At 35.4% G+C, this 12,785-nt stretch overlaps 5 protein-coding genes across 7 annotated transcripts; 3 read left to right on the plus strand and 2 right to left on the minus strand.

Moving 5' to 3' along the window:
* Positions 1 to 143: 143 nt before the first annotated feature.
* On the minus strand, positions 144 to 3,573 carry LOC123306470 (dihydrolipoyllysine-residue succinyltransferase component of 2-oxoglutarate dehydrogenase complex, mitochondrial). Its single transcript, XM_044888491.1, has 8 exons — positions 3,346 to 3,573; positions 3,144 to 3,223; positions 2,909 to 3,025; positions 2,594 to 2,853; positions 1,573 to 1,879; positions 1,158 to 1,450; positions 919 to 1,076; positions 144 to 859 (listed from the first exon to the last, which is right to left on the minus strand). Exons 1-8 carry the CDS (start codon positions 3,427 to 3,429, stop codon positions 725 to 727), a joined length of 1,434 nt encoding a protein of 477 aa, XP_044744426.1. The 5' UTR covers positions 3,430 to 3,573; the 3' UTR covers positions 144 to 724.
* Positions 3,574 to 3,804: 231 nt separating this feature from the next.
* Positions 3,805 to 4,396, plus strand: LOC123306474 (ubiquinol-cytochrome-c reductase complex assembly factor 2). 2 transcript variants are annotated; one of them, XM_044888496.1, is made up of 2 exons: positions 3,805 to 4,013; positions 4,067 to 4,396. In XM_044888496.1, exons 1-2 carry the CDS (start codon positions 3,934 to 3,936, stop codon positions 4,347 to 4,349), a joined length of 363 nt encoding a protein of 120 aa, XP_044744431.1. In that variant the 5' UTR covers positions 3,805 to 3,933; the 3' UTR covers positions 4,350 to 4,396. The 2 variants fall into 2 exon arrangements, with proteins under 2 accessions (XP_044744431.1, XP_044744432.1); XM_044888497.1 differs by having other exon boundaries at positions 3,859 to 4,005.
* Positions 4,351 to 5,536, plus strand: LOC123306472 (probable methyltransferase-like protein 15 homolog). Its single transcript, XM_044888493.1, has one exon. The coding sequence runs from the start codon at positions 4,351 to 4,353 to the stop codon at positions 5,422 to 5,424; it is 1,074 nt and encodes a 357-aa protein (XP_044744428.1). The 3' UTR covers positions 5,425 to 5,536.
* A 154-nt stretch (positions 5,537 to 5,690) lies between these two features.
* LOC123306468 (C-1-tetrahydrofolate synthase, cytoplasmic) lies at positions 5,691 to 10,980 on the minus strand. Of its 2 annotated transcripts, none has more exons than XM_044888488.1 (14): positions 10,827 to 10,980; positions 9,520 to 9,580; positions 9,262 to 9,460; positions 9,062 to 9,198; positions 8,685 to 8,919; positions 8,460 to 8,571; positions 8,050 to 8,275; positions 7,808 to 7,981; positions 7,286 to 7,755; positions 6,802 to 7,230; positions 6,493 to 6,745; positions 6,085 to 6,370; positions 5,879 to 6,031; positions 5,691 to 5,826 (listed from the first exon to the last, which is right to left on the minus strand). In XM_044888488.1, exons 1-14 carry the CDS (start codon positions 10,888 to 10,890, stop codon positions 5,737 to 5,739), a joined length of 2,889 nt encoding a protein of 962 aa, XP_044744423.1. In that variant the 5' UTR covers positions 10,891 to 10,980; the 3' UTR covers positions 5,691 to 5,736. The 2 variants fall into 2 exon arrangements, with proteins under 2 accessions (XP_044744423.1, XP_044744422.1); XM_044888487.1 differs by lacking the exon at positions 10,827 to 10,980 and adding an exon at positions 10,391 to 10,409.
* A 1,039-nt stretch (positions 10,981 to 12,019) lies between these two features.
* Positions 12,020 to 12,702, plus strand: LOC123306475. The gene is made up of 3 exons (XM_044888498.1): positions 12,020 to 12,111; positions 12,311 to 12,484; positions 12,539 to 12,702. The coding sequence occupies exons 2-3, from the start codon at positions 12,319 to 12,321 to the stop codon at positions 12,616 to 12,618; spliced, it is 246 nt and encodes an 81-aa protein (XP_044744433.1). The 5' UTR covers positions 12,020 to 12,111; positions 12,311 to 12,318; the 3' UTR covers positions 12,619 to 12,702.
* The last annotated feature ends 83 nt before the right edge of the window (positions 12,703 to 12,785 follow it).

A 12,785-nucleotide genomic window follows, 5' to 3' on the forward strand; every position in this document is an offset into this window, starting at 1 on the left:
CCAACTCCGAAAGATCTTTCAATCTTTTTTTCAAGAGACAAAAATAAGGAATCCTGATAAGTTCCCCGACCTGGGATATTGGGTCACATGACAATGGACCAGCTTCTTACACGCAGACACCAACATTGAAATAAAACACCATATGATTTGGTAAAATAATATTCAATAAACAATATACATGCCGTAAGTTGGGAAAATGTACATTCTTAAGGTTCTTTAAAGAATAAACAAAGATTTAAAAATTGAAAAAAAAAAAAGAATACAACCAACGCGTTTACATTTCAGGAAGTCCTCCTACTTGTGTAGAAATTCATAACGAAGAGTATTATTTGACTTTGATATAATTGTAAAATGTACAAATCGAACTAACAAAAGATATGGGATAACAACTGGTGGTAACAATAAAATCATTCTTATCGCGAAATGAAATGTTCAACAAATAAATAATCCCCTCCGGCAAAATCCCTCACAAAATTGATCTTCAAGTATTTTCCCAGAAGTTTAAGCCAACTTGAGGTTCTTTCAACAGGCAGTCGATAATACATAATTGAATCTTAAATAATCATTAAGTGGAGCATTAACTTAACACAGAATAAATTTGGAAGGAAATAAATTAAAACGTAGCCAAGAATGTCTTGGAATTGGAAGAATTTCTTCCCTAACTCAATGAATGGTGCTTATCATTTTTGAAGTGAGCTCCTTCACGATGAATTACTTTTTTCACTTAAAGACCAGCTAAGATAATACGAGGATCTTCCACAGCATCCTTGATTTTACGAAGGAAGAGAACAGCCTCGCGGCCGTCAATAAGTCGATGATCGTAGGTTAACGCTACATACATCATTGGCCTGACTACAACCTGAAAATAGAATAAATCATTATTCAGTATAAAGTTCGGAGTGTACAATGAAAAATTACCTGTCCTTTAACAACAACCGGTCTCTCCTGTGTTTTGTGCATACCCAAGATGGCAGACTGAGGAGGATTTATGATAGGGGTACCCATCAATGAACCAAAAACTCCACCATTGCTGACAGTAAAAGTTCCACCATCCATATCTTCAACTGCCAAATTTCCTATAAAAAAAATATTACATAATCAAATTCATTATTATAACTGAAGTATTTAATTATGAAGAGAAAATCATAAATTCACACCTTTTCTAGCCTTTTCACTCATAGCATTCAGAGCCAATTCGATATCGGCATAAGACATTCTTTCGACATTCCTGATGATGGGGACAACCAAACCTTTCGGGGTGGCAACAGCAACAGATATATCAACGTAATCCCTGTATAGAATGTCAGTACCATCGATAACTGCATTGACAACAGGTTGATCTTGAAGGGCGTACGCCGAAGCCTTGAGGAAGAAAGACATGAAGCCTAGTTTGATGCCATATTTCTTCTGGAAAGCCTCCTTATTCGTATTACGAAAATCAATGATATTTCTGCAAATAAACAAAAGGATACAATAAAAATTCAGTCTTTGTTTCTCAAATTTTCACTAAAACTATTGGAAAGATAGTAAATATCCAGAAAAAAAAAAATACTAAAAAACCCCAAAACTTACGACATGTCTATTTCATTGATGGTTGTCAGCATGGCATTGGTGTTTTGTGCCTGCTTCAATCTTTCCGCGATCTTCAGCCTCATCCTGCTCATCTTTATCCGTTGTTCTGTCCTAGTGCCTGTTATCTCTTTGGTGGGGTCCTGTGGGGGTAACTTCACAGTAGCAGCTTCAATTGCTTGAGCGTGCCTGATGGCAGCTACTGGAATTGAAGTCATGGGGGCCGATGGTCTTGGAGCAGCTGCAGCTGGTGGGGGTTTGGGGGCCGCTGCAGGTGGAGCGGCGGCCGGTGGTGGTGCAGCTTTGGGAGCTGAAGCAAATCAAATCAAAAATAGAGGATCAAACTTTGTGGATTTTCTCAGCTGTTAGTATTTGGTTATGTCCAATAGATTAAAATGTCTCTGTATACTCAATAATAAATTCAGAAATAAGCGATACTGGAAACTTTCATTTGTGGCCTTATATACAGAAAAAATATGATGTATTGACTCTGTCTTCACTGAAAATTCTTTTGAACCAGAATACAGCTTCTCCTGAGTCATAACAAAAAATATTCAAAAGCTGAATTTATACGAATTATTAGAAAGCCCCTGAAATTATTCTTGATAATTTCATGATAACAAAAACATTTGACCTTGATGATGAATAAAGAATTATCTCCAATATTGACTGAATTTTGATACCACCAGCACCAACCATTCAAAACAATAATAAATAATATCTCTCACGAATATGATTGATTTTTGACTAACTTTCGATTTCAATGTTTATAGTATAATACATCTCATACCTCCAATATTAAGACCAGGAATGATGTTCAAAATTTTACTGAGTTTTCCTTTCTCCACAGCATCATCAGCTGCATGCATAAAAAAATGAAACTATTGAGAAGTACTATGCAAGTAAAAATTTACCCTTTCAGATATTTATGGTTCAGCAAAATGTGTTTTGTGTCACCTTCAACTCATCCTATCGGTAATGATATCTAATGAAGCAAATTAAAAAATATGTTCGCCTAGCTTACCTGCAGCTGGTGGTGGGGGTGCAGCAGCAGCTGGAGGTGGAGCAGCAGCAGCTGGTTGTGGAGCAGATTTTGTAGGTGCCTGACCAGTGACATCAATACTGAAAAGATCTTGACCGGCCTTAACAGTGGCACCATTTTCCACAAAAGTATCTACTATAGTACCACTGCCAGGGGCCGGTACAGGTACTGAAGTTTTATCAGTTTCAATTTCTAAAACTACTTCATCCTCTGCCACTTGGTCTCCCTTCTTTTTCTCCCACCTAAACGAAATAAAATTGTTACCATTACGTTAGAACTTTATTCAAAAACCATTACCTCACATCACCTTCAGAAACAGAATCAGCAAATGGTGGTACTTTAACAACCCTCACATCGAAAAGAGTAACAGAGGCTCTAAAATACCTTTCAGTGCAAGTGCAAATATTTTTGGACCTAAAATGCAAATGTATGAAAATATTTTATTCTCAAGTCGTATTCATTATGCGATTGTTCATTATAGAGTTAAAAATGAAAATTAACTGAATTTTTGGTAAGCCGAATTTTCACTAACTTAAGATTCAAAGCGCAGCCTTCATTGGATAAAATGGATAAATTCCTGGAAAACACCCCTCCTGCATGTTTCAATGGAATCTGAAAAGAGAGAAAATGTTACATAACTAACTGTTTGAAAGCTAAACCAAAAATAGTATAATTGCATAATAGCCAGAATTTTCATACTCTATTTAAGAAAATATTTGGTCATTTAAACTCACTTCAGTTGCACCCACTTCCAAATGTTTCAATATTCTTATACATTGCGGTATTCGACGAGAATATATTTTGAGAATACCAGACATCCTTAGCAACTTAGATTTTCTATGCAGTTCGTTTTATCAGTCGCTCAATTAAAAAACCAGAATTCACTAGAACATTGGCTGCAATTACCAAAATTAATTGCCTTCCACAAGACCCAAAAGGCACAAGGCACGTCAAGCAAAAACAACTAGAGCAAATTTGCCAAATTTTCCTGGTGAGATCATAGAAAGTGAAACTTAAGTCAACAATCTACGCTAAAACTTCCAGGAAATTTCAGCTGGAAAAAATTGCTGGACACTGGAAATCTTGAATGATACTTTTTTTCATTAAGAATGTTTCTCTGTGTGATAACTGCGATATGATTACAAACCTAAATTTTCCTGAAAATCGCTAGGAAAATTTTAAGATCTATGAATCTCACTTGACTTGACAAGTTCTCTTAACCTGTTCTTTTCCACCTTCTCATTATTCAGTCTGTTTCTGTTATCTGTGTCATTAATTACTATTTATATTGAATAATATTGCGTATTCAGAAATGTTATAATATGGCTGCTGCTACTGGTTGTTTCAAAAGAATTCTGCAAGTGTTAGAAAAATGGCCAATTGATGAGACCAAGGCAGGAAGGTTAATTTTCTGATTTTAAAAATAATAAGCGAATAAACTCATGATTCTTTTAGGGATCTGGGACAATTCCTGAGGGAGAAAGTTAACAAGGCTTATAAAACGAATCAATTCGAAGCTGACATAAAGCACTGGGATAAGCAATATTTATCGTTACAGAAATTAGTGAATAACGAGTACTGTAGGAGATATCCTAGAAGTGCAACATCTTCTGCTACAGGATTAACTAGGGAACAGTGCCAAATAGCATTATCGAATGAATTTTTAGAAGAGATCAACGAAGAAAAAGGCAGTTTTTTGCGTCGGTTATTCTCTTTCAAATCTAATGAAAAAAACTAAAATGACCCTATTATCAAGCAAAAGGATTTTCAATAACCTCTTTCTTAGAAGAATGTGCAGTGTGTGTGCAGGTTCCAGAGACCCCCATATTCCAGTTATGTTAAATGAAGCAGTTGAATACCTAAAACCAGGTGAAAAACAAACTATCTTAGATATGACGTTTGGAGCAGGAGGTCACAGTCGAAAACTGCTTGAATCAGCACCACAAATAAAAATTTTAGCATTAGACCGAGACCCCACTGCATATAATTACGCACTTACTCTATCCAAAGAATATCCCGATCAAGTTATACCATTGCTGGGAAAATTTTCAGATTTACCAAAACTTTTGAATACACATAAATTTGGTAAAAATTCAATTGATGGAATTTTAATGGATTGTGGTTGCTCTTCAATGCAATTTGATAATGAAGAGCGGGGATTTTCCATTTCTAAAAATGGTCCTCTTGATATGAGGATGGACTCAAATAGATGTGAAAATGTACCAACTGCTGCTGATGTTCTAGCTAAGGCAAGTGAAGGTGACTTATATAAAATTTTGAAAATATACGGGGAAGAGAAACAAGCAAAAAAAATTGCTAGGACTATAGTAGAAGCTAGGTACCTCTTTAAGAAACTCCAAACCACTGAAGAATTAGCAGATTTGGTTGATTCTTGTTTCACTTCTGAATATCGATTAGATAAGCTACAGAGGCGCAGTCATAATGCCACAAAAACCTTTCAAGCTATCAGGATATTCGTCAACAATGAGTTGAATGAATTAAATTATGGTATGATATTAGCTCATCACTATTTGAAACTAGGCGGTAGACTTATAACCATAACGTTTCATTCCTTGGAAGACACTATTGTAAAGAGACATCTCATGGGCAATTTAGTAGAAAATACAGCTAATCCCATTCCCCTCAAATTCTGCAGCCACATGGTCAATGCAGGAGAAGAAATGATGAAACAACTGATGGAAAAAAACTGGAAAATGCTGCATAAACACGTACTTACACCCACTATGGAAGAAGTTGAGAAAAATCCTAGAAGTCGTTCTGCCAAGCTTCGAGCAGCCGCTAAAATTAATTAGCTCCAAGTAAGTTGAACTATAGTCAGTTTTTTTGTTCACAAATAATGAACAACAAGAATAGTATTATGAAAATGGTGAAATAACTAAATAAATTTTTTTTTGTTCCTTCCAATATTTTTTTCTTTTGTTCCTTTGTTTTCATGAAAATAGATTAGTAGAACATTCTTGTCATTCTTTTGTTTTTCATGTTTAGTATTTTGGAGGTTTTTTTGGGAATAGCATTATTATCATGTCATATGTTCAATTGGGAAGAATGAAAAACAATGTCTTAAAAAAATATGTTTCATATCAACAGGATAAACAATTCATATTTCAAAATAGTCCTTCTACTACCCCACTTTCTGTATCTAAATCGATATCATAGATGGATGGTCTTGTTGGCAATCCAGGCATGGTGGAAATCTGAAATAATGAAGAAGTAATATATGAACATAGTTTTAAGGTTAGGAATTACCTCTCCGGATATCGGGATTATGAATCCTGCACCGACAGATACAGTGATATCGTGTATGTCCAAAGTAAAACCAGTGGGTGCTCCTTTGATATTAGGGTTTCCAGTAAGGGAGTTGGAAGTCTTGGCCATACAAATAGGCAAGGTACCAAAGCCCTAAAAAACAAGTTTTCACTAACTGTGTATCTGGACAAAATATTCCAAATTACCTGTTTTTCATATTGCTCAATTTTCTTCGAAACATTGTCAGAATATGAAACATCTCCAGCTCCATACATCTCTCTGGCAATAGTGGATATTTTGGTTTTAATAGGCATCTCAAGACTGTACAGAAATTCAAATTTGCTTTGTTCTTTGGAAGCTTTCACAACAGCATCTGCTAGCTTCACACAACCAGCCCCACCGTCTGACCAGTTAGTAGAAACAACTGCGTCATATGCTCCATTTTCCACAGCTGTTTTACGAACCAGCTCCAGCTCAGCTTCTGTGTCGGTTCTAAAAGGCAACTTATTGGAAATGCGAGGGTTCAGAAAGAATGAAAGTGAATTTTTTTGTAGAATGTATCACTACTAGCAGTCTAAAAATGAAGTTTTCATAACCAATATGTATTCACTTACGAATGTCTGTTGATGGATACTACTACAGGCACTCCAAATCTTCTTCCATTGCTGATATGTTTGATCAAGTTGCATAAACCTTTCTGGACTAATTCTAAGTTTTCTTGGTAATATTCTGGCTTCAATGTAGCTCCTGGAGTAACGGGTGGTCCTCCCCCATGCATTTTCAAAGCTCTTACTGTACATACCAAAACTACCACATTCGGTACATCTCCAGAAGCTCTGCATTTTATATCGAAGAATTTCTCCATACCTTCAATAAAATGAAAGTTGAGGAGTGTTTAAGCTAATTTCTAGAAGTGTTGTTACCTATGTCAGAACCGAAACCTGCTTCTGTTACAACATATCCTTCTTCCCCGACTAGTTTAAGACCAATTTTATCAGCGATTATCGATGATGCACCATGAGCAATATTGGCGAAAGGACCAGCATGCACCAACACTGGACTCCCTTCCAAAGTTTGCATCAAAGTGGGTTCTATGCTTTCTTTGAGCAACACCAGTAAAGCTCCAGTAGCACCCAGGTCATCGGCTGTCACAGGATTTCCCTGTTTGTCAAAAGCAACAACCATGTTGGCTAATCGCTGTTTAAAATCTGACATGTTTTTGGCCAACGCCAATATAGCCATTATTTCGCTAGCTACGCTGATTGTGAAACTTGTTTCTCTAGTATGTCCCTTTTCGGTTGGTGATTGTCCAACTGTTATTTTACGTAAATACCTATCGTTTATATCCACAACTGCAATTGAAAAAGTTTACACTTTGAATAAATCAAAGAAGTATGGAAATCTCACCTCTCTTCCAAACTATGTTATTGGGGTCGATGTTGAGCCTGGCGAATTTTTCTTCTTCTTCCGGTGTTAAAGTGTTAGGATCAGTTTTGTTGATTCCAAGTTTCTCAAGTCTCCTCAGTTGAATGTTACTGAATTGCCTCACGCCCTTTTTAGTTGGTACCAGCCTGTTATAAAGTGCTTTAGTTTCTTGGGTAGCTTCATGGAACATCCTAGCGTCCAGTTGTGCAGCCAGTAGGTTGTTGGCAGCAGATACGGCATGTATGTCCCCTGTTAAATGAAGGTTGAAGTCTTCCATTGGAATAACTTGGGAGTAACCTCCACCAGCGGCGCCTCCTTTGATACCAAACGTTGGACCTTGAGATGGCTGTCTCAAGGTAGCAAAAGCATTCAGATTTTTATGGGCTGTTAATGCCTGGACAAGACCTACAAGGGTTGTACTTTTTCCTTCTCCTAAAGGTGTCGGGGTCATTCTGAAAATCCATATTGATTGATAATGAAAACTTCAGACCTGTATGGTCTTACCCTACGACAACCACATATTTTCCATTTTTTCTTGAATGTAATCTGTTGAGGACAGAAAGGGAAATTTTTGCTTTCTTTGTTCCATATTGTGAAACTTCATTTGGACATAGACCAATTTCTTGAGCCAATTGAGAGATGTTCTTTGGTTCTTGAGCCCTAGCTATCTCGATATCACTGAAATAATATCAATGTAGCAAAAAGTATTTGAGTGAATGGCGAAAAATAAGTATTGTATCTCATACCTTGGTACGGGCCGTTTCAGATCCAAAGGAAGTGGCCTTAAATTCCATGATGTTTTCAACAAACGCTCGGCAGCTTTTTGGGCGCTTTGAACTGTATTTTTCATCAACATAGCAACTGTCATCGGACCTACTCCTCCAGGTACTGGTGTTATGTATGAAGCGTTCTTCGCTGCTTCTATGTATTCAACGTCACCAACCAATCTCTGACCAGTTTTTTTTGTTGGATCTGAATTATTATATTTGTTAATACATAATTACAAGTGTCAAAGATTAAATTAACACTTCAGTTTGAATGGGGACTACCATAAATATCGTTAGATGTTAGAACACTTTATCTTGAACTATTTTTCAACAGTTAATCAGAAATCCATTGTTCTTGACCTTATCAAATGTTTAATAATGATATGTACCTGGAATGGCATTGATTCCGCAATCTATAACTACTGCTCCTGGTTTTACCCAATCGCCTTTCACAAGTTCAGGTTGACCGATGGCCACAACTAAAATATCGGCTTTCTGGCACTGGAAGGAAGAATATTCAGTTTGAGCAGTTTCAAAAATTTGATATCTCTTTAAAATTGAAAACTTGTTGTGAACAGAAATTTCATCTAGAGTAGACCGATGTTATATCTCACTTTTTCTTTTAAATCTTTGGTTTTCGAATGGCAAACTGTAACTGTAGCATGATTCCATTTCAATAATTCCGATACCGGAGTCCCCACTATTTTACTTCTGCCTAGGACAACTGCTTCTGCCCCAGCCAGCTTGATCCCAGATCGCTTTGCAAGTTCTATGACTCCGTTCGGGGTGCATGGGATGAAAGCTGATAAGTCACCAACAGCCACCCTCCCTTCGTTGATAGTATTCAACCTGAAATTCAAGAATGATTGAAAAAAAATTTGTTCATTCATATTTGCTCAAATTATCCTTGAAGAAAATGGAATAAAAAAAAGAGAAGATACTCAAGCACCTCTTTTCTGGTGCTGGTTAAGATTTTGATAAATATCCTTACCCATCCACATCTTTTTCAGGGGATACTGAATCTGTTATGAGATGAGAATTTATATCATTTTCTGAATCCAGTGGCATTTGCACTATAATACCATGGACATTGGGATCATTATTCAGTTGTTCTAGTTTGGAAAGTAGCTAAAAAAAAATTATTACCGAAATTAATTTCTTTTTTTTTCAATAGATAATAATAAAGTGTACCTGACTTTCTGTTGTGTTTCTTGGTAACTTGACATGTTCCGAGTTGATGCCTATTTCACTAGCAGCCTTTATTTTCATTCGGATATATACATTTGAGTCTTCCCTTCCTCCCACTTGAACAATAGCTAATCCTGGCTTGAAGTCGGGAAGTAAATTCTTCAATTTGCTCACATCTTGCTTCAGATTTTCACGAATTTCTCTGAAAATTTATACTGAATAATTAAAACAATCAATGTGTCCTGATAAATTTTGATTTACCGTGCAATATCTGTGCCTGATAGAATTTGGCCCCTTGTTGTTGTCATGTTGAATGCAAGATCTGAAGTAATGAATTAATTCCTTCTATTAGGAGATAAATGAGATGGGTCAGAAGTTATCGTGCATATGATAAGTCTAAGGCAGTTATTCTATAATCATCATAACAAGTTAATATACCTTCAATTATCTTCAAGGCTTGGGTATTTCTTGCATTAGGTATTACAATTCAGTGAATGGCATTTCATTTGAGAGCCAGTAATATCAAAAAGGTATCAAATGGTAGATTGACTTTAGATTGAGATATAATAAGTTTTGAATTCATTATGAAAATTCTTTCTTGATCGTTTCACTTATTCTATATAATTGCTTATTCATCAAATTCTTCGCGAATACTATTTTAGAAGAACATTTGAATTCTAGCAACAAGAAGAATGCTTGAAATGCAAAAAAAATAATAATTATCATCCTTAGTCATTTCATTGTTCAGGATTGCAATTTGCTTGTTATGTGCAAAGGGGAAAAATTTGTTTAAAAATAAGTTTTTTTCAGTTTCTCAGGCTGGTAGGTACCCCCCATAGCGAACCACCATATCCCTGAAGACGCCAAGCGAATATTAGCCGAAACGTCAGAAATACCTAAACACGGAGATAAATCGCCCAAATAACAATCTATTAAATATTCCATAAAAAAAATCATAAAATCGTTTGAAACCGGATGGAATGCATGCCATGCATGGGTCTTTCATGTCTGTTCTTAAATTGTTGAAAAAATAATGATAGGTAGTCATAAAGATCTACAGCAATTCGAAAGCGATTCTAGTTTTATATATTGTCATATGGTATTTTTATTTTTAGAACAAAAATACAATTACCCTTGCCAAAACATTTTAGCGGCAAATATTTTTCCAGATACAATCTCAAAATACGCACAAATTCATTATGAAAAAGGTAATATATAAAGAAACTCCTAATGTCACTGAACATTTCTATAATAAAAATGCGTTTTCAAATAAATTTTATTATACTTTGAAAAAGTTCTCGAAAGGTTCGAACAGTACTTATTAGGTTAGATTGCGCGGGAAAAATGCTACAGAATATTCGCATCTTCGCAATTTCACGGACTTCGGGAAATGAAATCTAGCTCAAATATTTCCTATTCAGAATCAATTCTCGAATAGAAATGGATAATTTCAAAGCAAGAAGGTAATTTCACTATCTTTAGACAATAAAAAATATTCTCAACAAATAATACTTTAATAATATTGGAAATACTTGAAAAAAATCATATCATTTTAATATGGCACTCACTTCTAATCAATACCACCTCGGTTGAACTTAGCATTCGGCCACAACCATATAGTACAGTAAACATTATTGTTTTCCATGTGCTAGAATCAATTTTATTTGATATGTGCGTTATCGACTAATACATATTGTTTTGAACTAGAATCTTTCCAACCATATTGGAATAATGAGAAAAATTTTTCAACTCTGCTAGGGGCCTTATGTAATCTCTAGTTGACCATATAGGTTATCGTTGGGGAAAACAATTTTGAAATCTTCCTGCGTCCAACTTATTATTTGTCCCCACAACTGATGCTTCTTTCCCAATCATTTCGAAACCTTATTGAATAAATATCAATGAAGGGTCATTTGAATTTATTTTCTGTTTCATATGAATACGCGATAATTCTCAAAATTTTTTATTATGTTACAGAAAAATGCTATTAATTCGTTCATAAATTAAAAAAAGACAATAACTTCCATTCCTTTATTGATACCCATAAATATATGAGGAACAATTCAACAAAATTCGAAAAAATTAAAAATTAGCATCATTAATATTATACTATATATACAAGTATCTTTATACATATATGTAGGTACAACTTTATATCAAATCATGTTAATATTATTATGCGAATTATGCAATGTGAAAACAACTTGCTTAATGCCTTTTTTACGAACTCGGGCCTAAAGCGTTATCATTTTTGCCAAAAAAAATGTCTACTATTTGCAAATTCTGGGCCGATAATGTTTTCGTTTCAAACAATTGGGCTGAACTAAACTGATGAAGGATCCGTGTTCCAGTTCAAATTTGTCGCGCATCCCGTAAATATTTTAGCTTCCGAAAAAAAGGCCAGAGACTTGAGATTTTTAGGATAGGTTTAGTAAACACTAGTGAAAAGTTACTAGTTCACTGGAATTAATATATGACTAGATGACTTTATTGTATGGTTCTCAGTAGTATTTCTTATTGAATGAGGGGGTCGAAGCAGAGAATGGTTGGAGCTTTCAGGAAAAGCGATAGGATTCTAAAGGTAGCCCCTAATCTCCCATTAATAAATAGTAGTCATAAGCTGCTTTCGTTTTTAAAAACCCCACAAAATTTAAAATTTCGGTGCTCTAGAATCACGGTAGATAATTATTCCATTTCTATGAGAGAGTGCTTATCCCACAGAACATCATATATATCCAAGTTGCCTGTCAGTGTCAGTGGGCTGCCAGCTGTCACAGGTTAGCAGCTGTCGAATTCGAATGTCAGTCAATTCTACAAAATTATATAAGAAGTGGGATTGATCGAACGGAAAAGGTAACTTTACCAAAATTATTGAACTATTTGAATACAACATAAAAATCCACTAAATTGTCTCACTTATTCTTCAAAAACTGAATATCTTTCGGGGACGGGTTACCCAACTTTTGAAATTCTAAAAAACCCATTTTTCAACTTCCTCAGCTCCTCGAGCGATTTCTTATAACAAGAAATACATAATTATTTAAACCCTTAGTTGCAGAAATGGCAGACAAACCACCAAGTAGACCAATGAAATACCCTTACACAACTGCTGCTCAAATAGCCCAATTTCCATTAAAATTCCATGTGAAGAACCAATGGATTTGGAAGTACTACTTCGTATCACTAGTAGTCTGCTTTCCAGTTTTCTACAAAATCAACAGTCTAGGTATTTCTTATTGCTTTTCATTGTGAATGCGACTCTACTGGTTCATATTTTCAGTGAACTCTCCTGGTAACGTAGAGAAATGGGAAGCGGCTAAGAAGAAGGAACGGGAGGAAGCTGCCCACGGACACCACTAGTTCAGCTGGGTTAGAGGAATACAATATGAATGATAGATTCTAGCTTATTATTTAAGTCCAAGTGAATAAATTGTCGTGGGCCAATTTAGTTGTATTTTCTTTCTAATGCACAAATTCTTACTATATATATTTGGGGCTGTCCTAGCCGGAAGTAGCATTTCAGAATT

This window comes from Coccinella septempunctata, chromosome 2, assembly GCF_907165205.1.
Source record: "Coccinella septempunctata chromosome 2, icCocSept1.1, whole genome shotgun sequence".
Lineage (NCBI taxonomy): Eukaryota > Metazoa > Arthropoda > Insecta > Coleoptera > Coccinellidae > Coccinella > Coccinella septempunctata.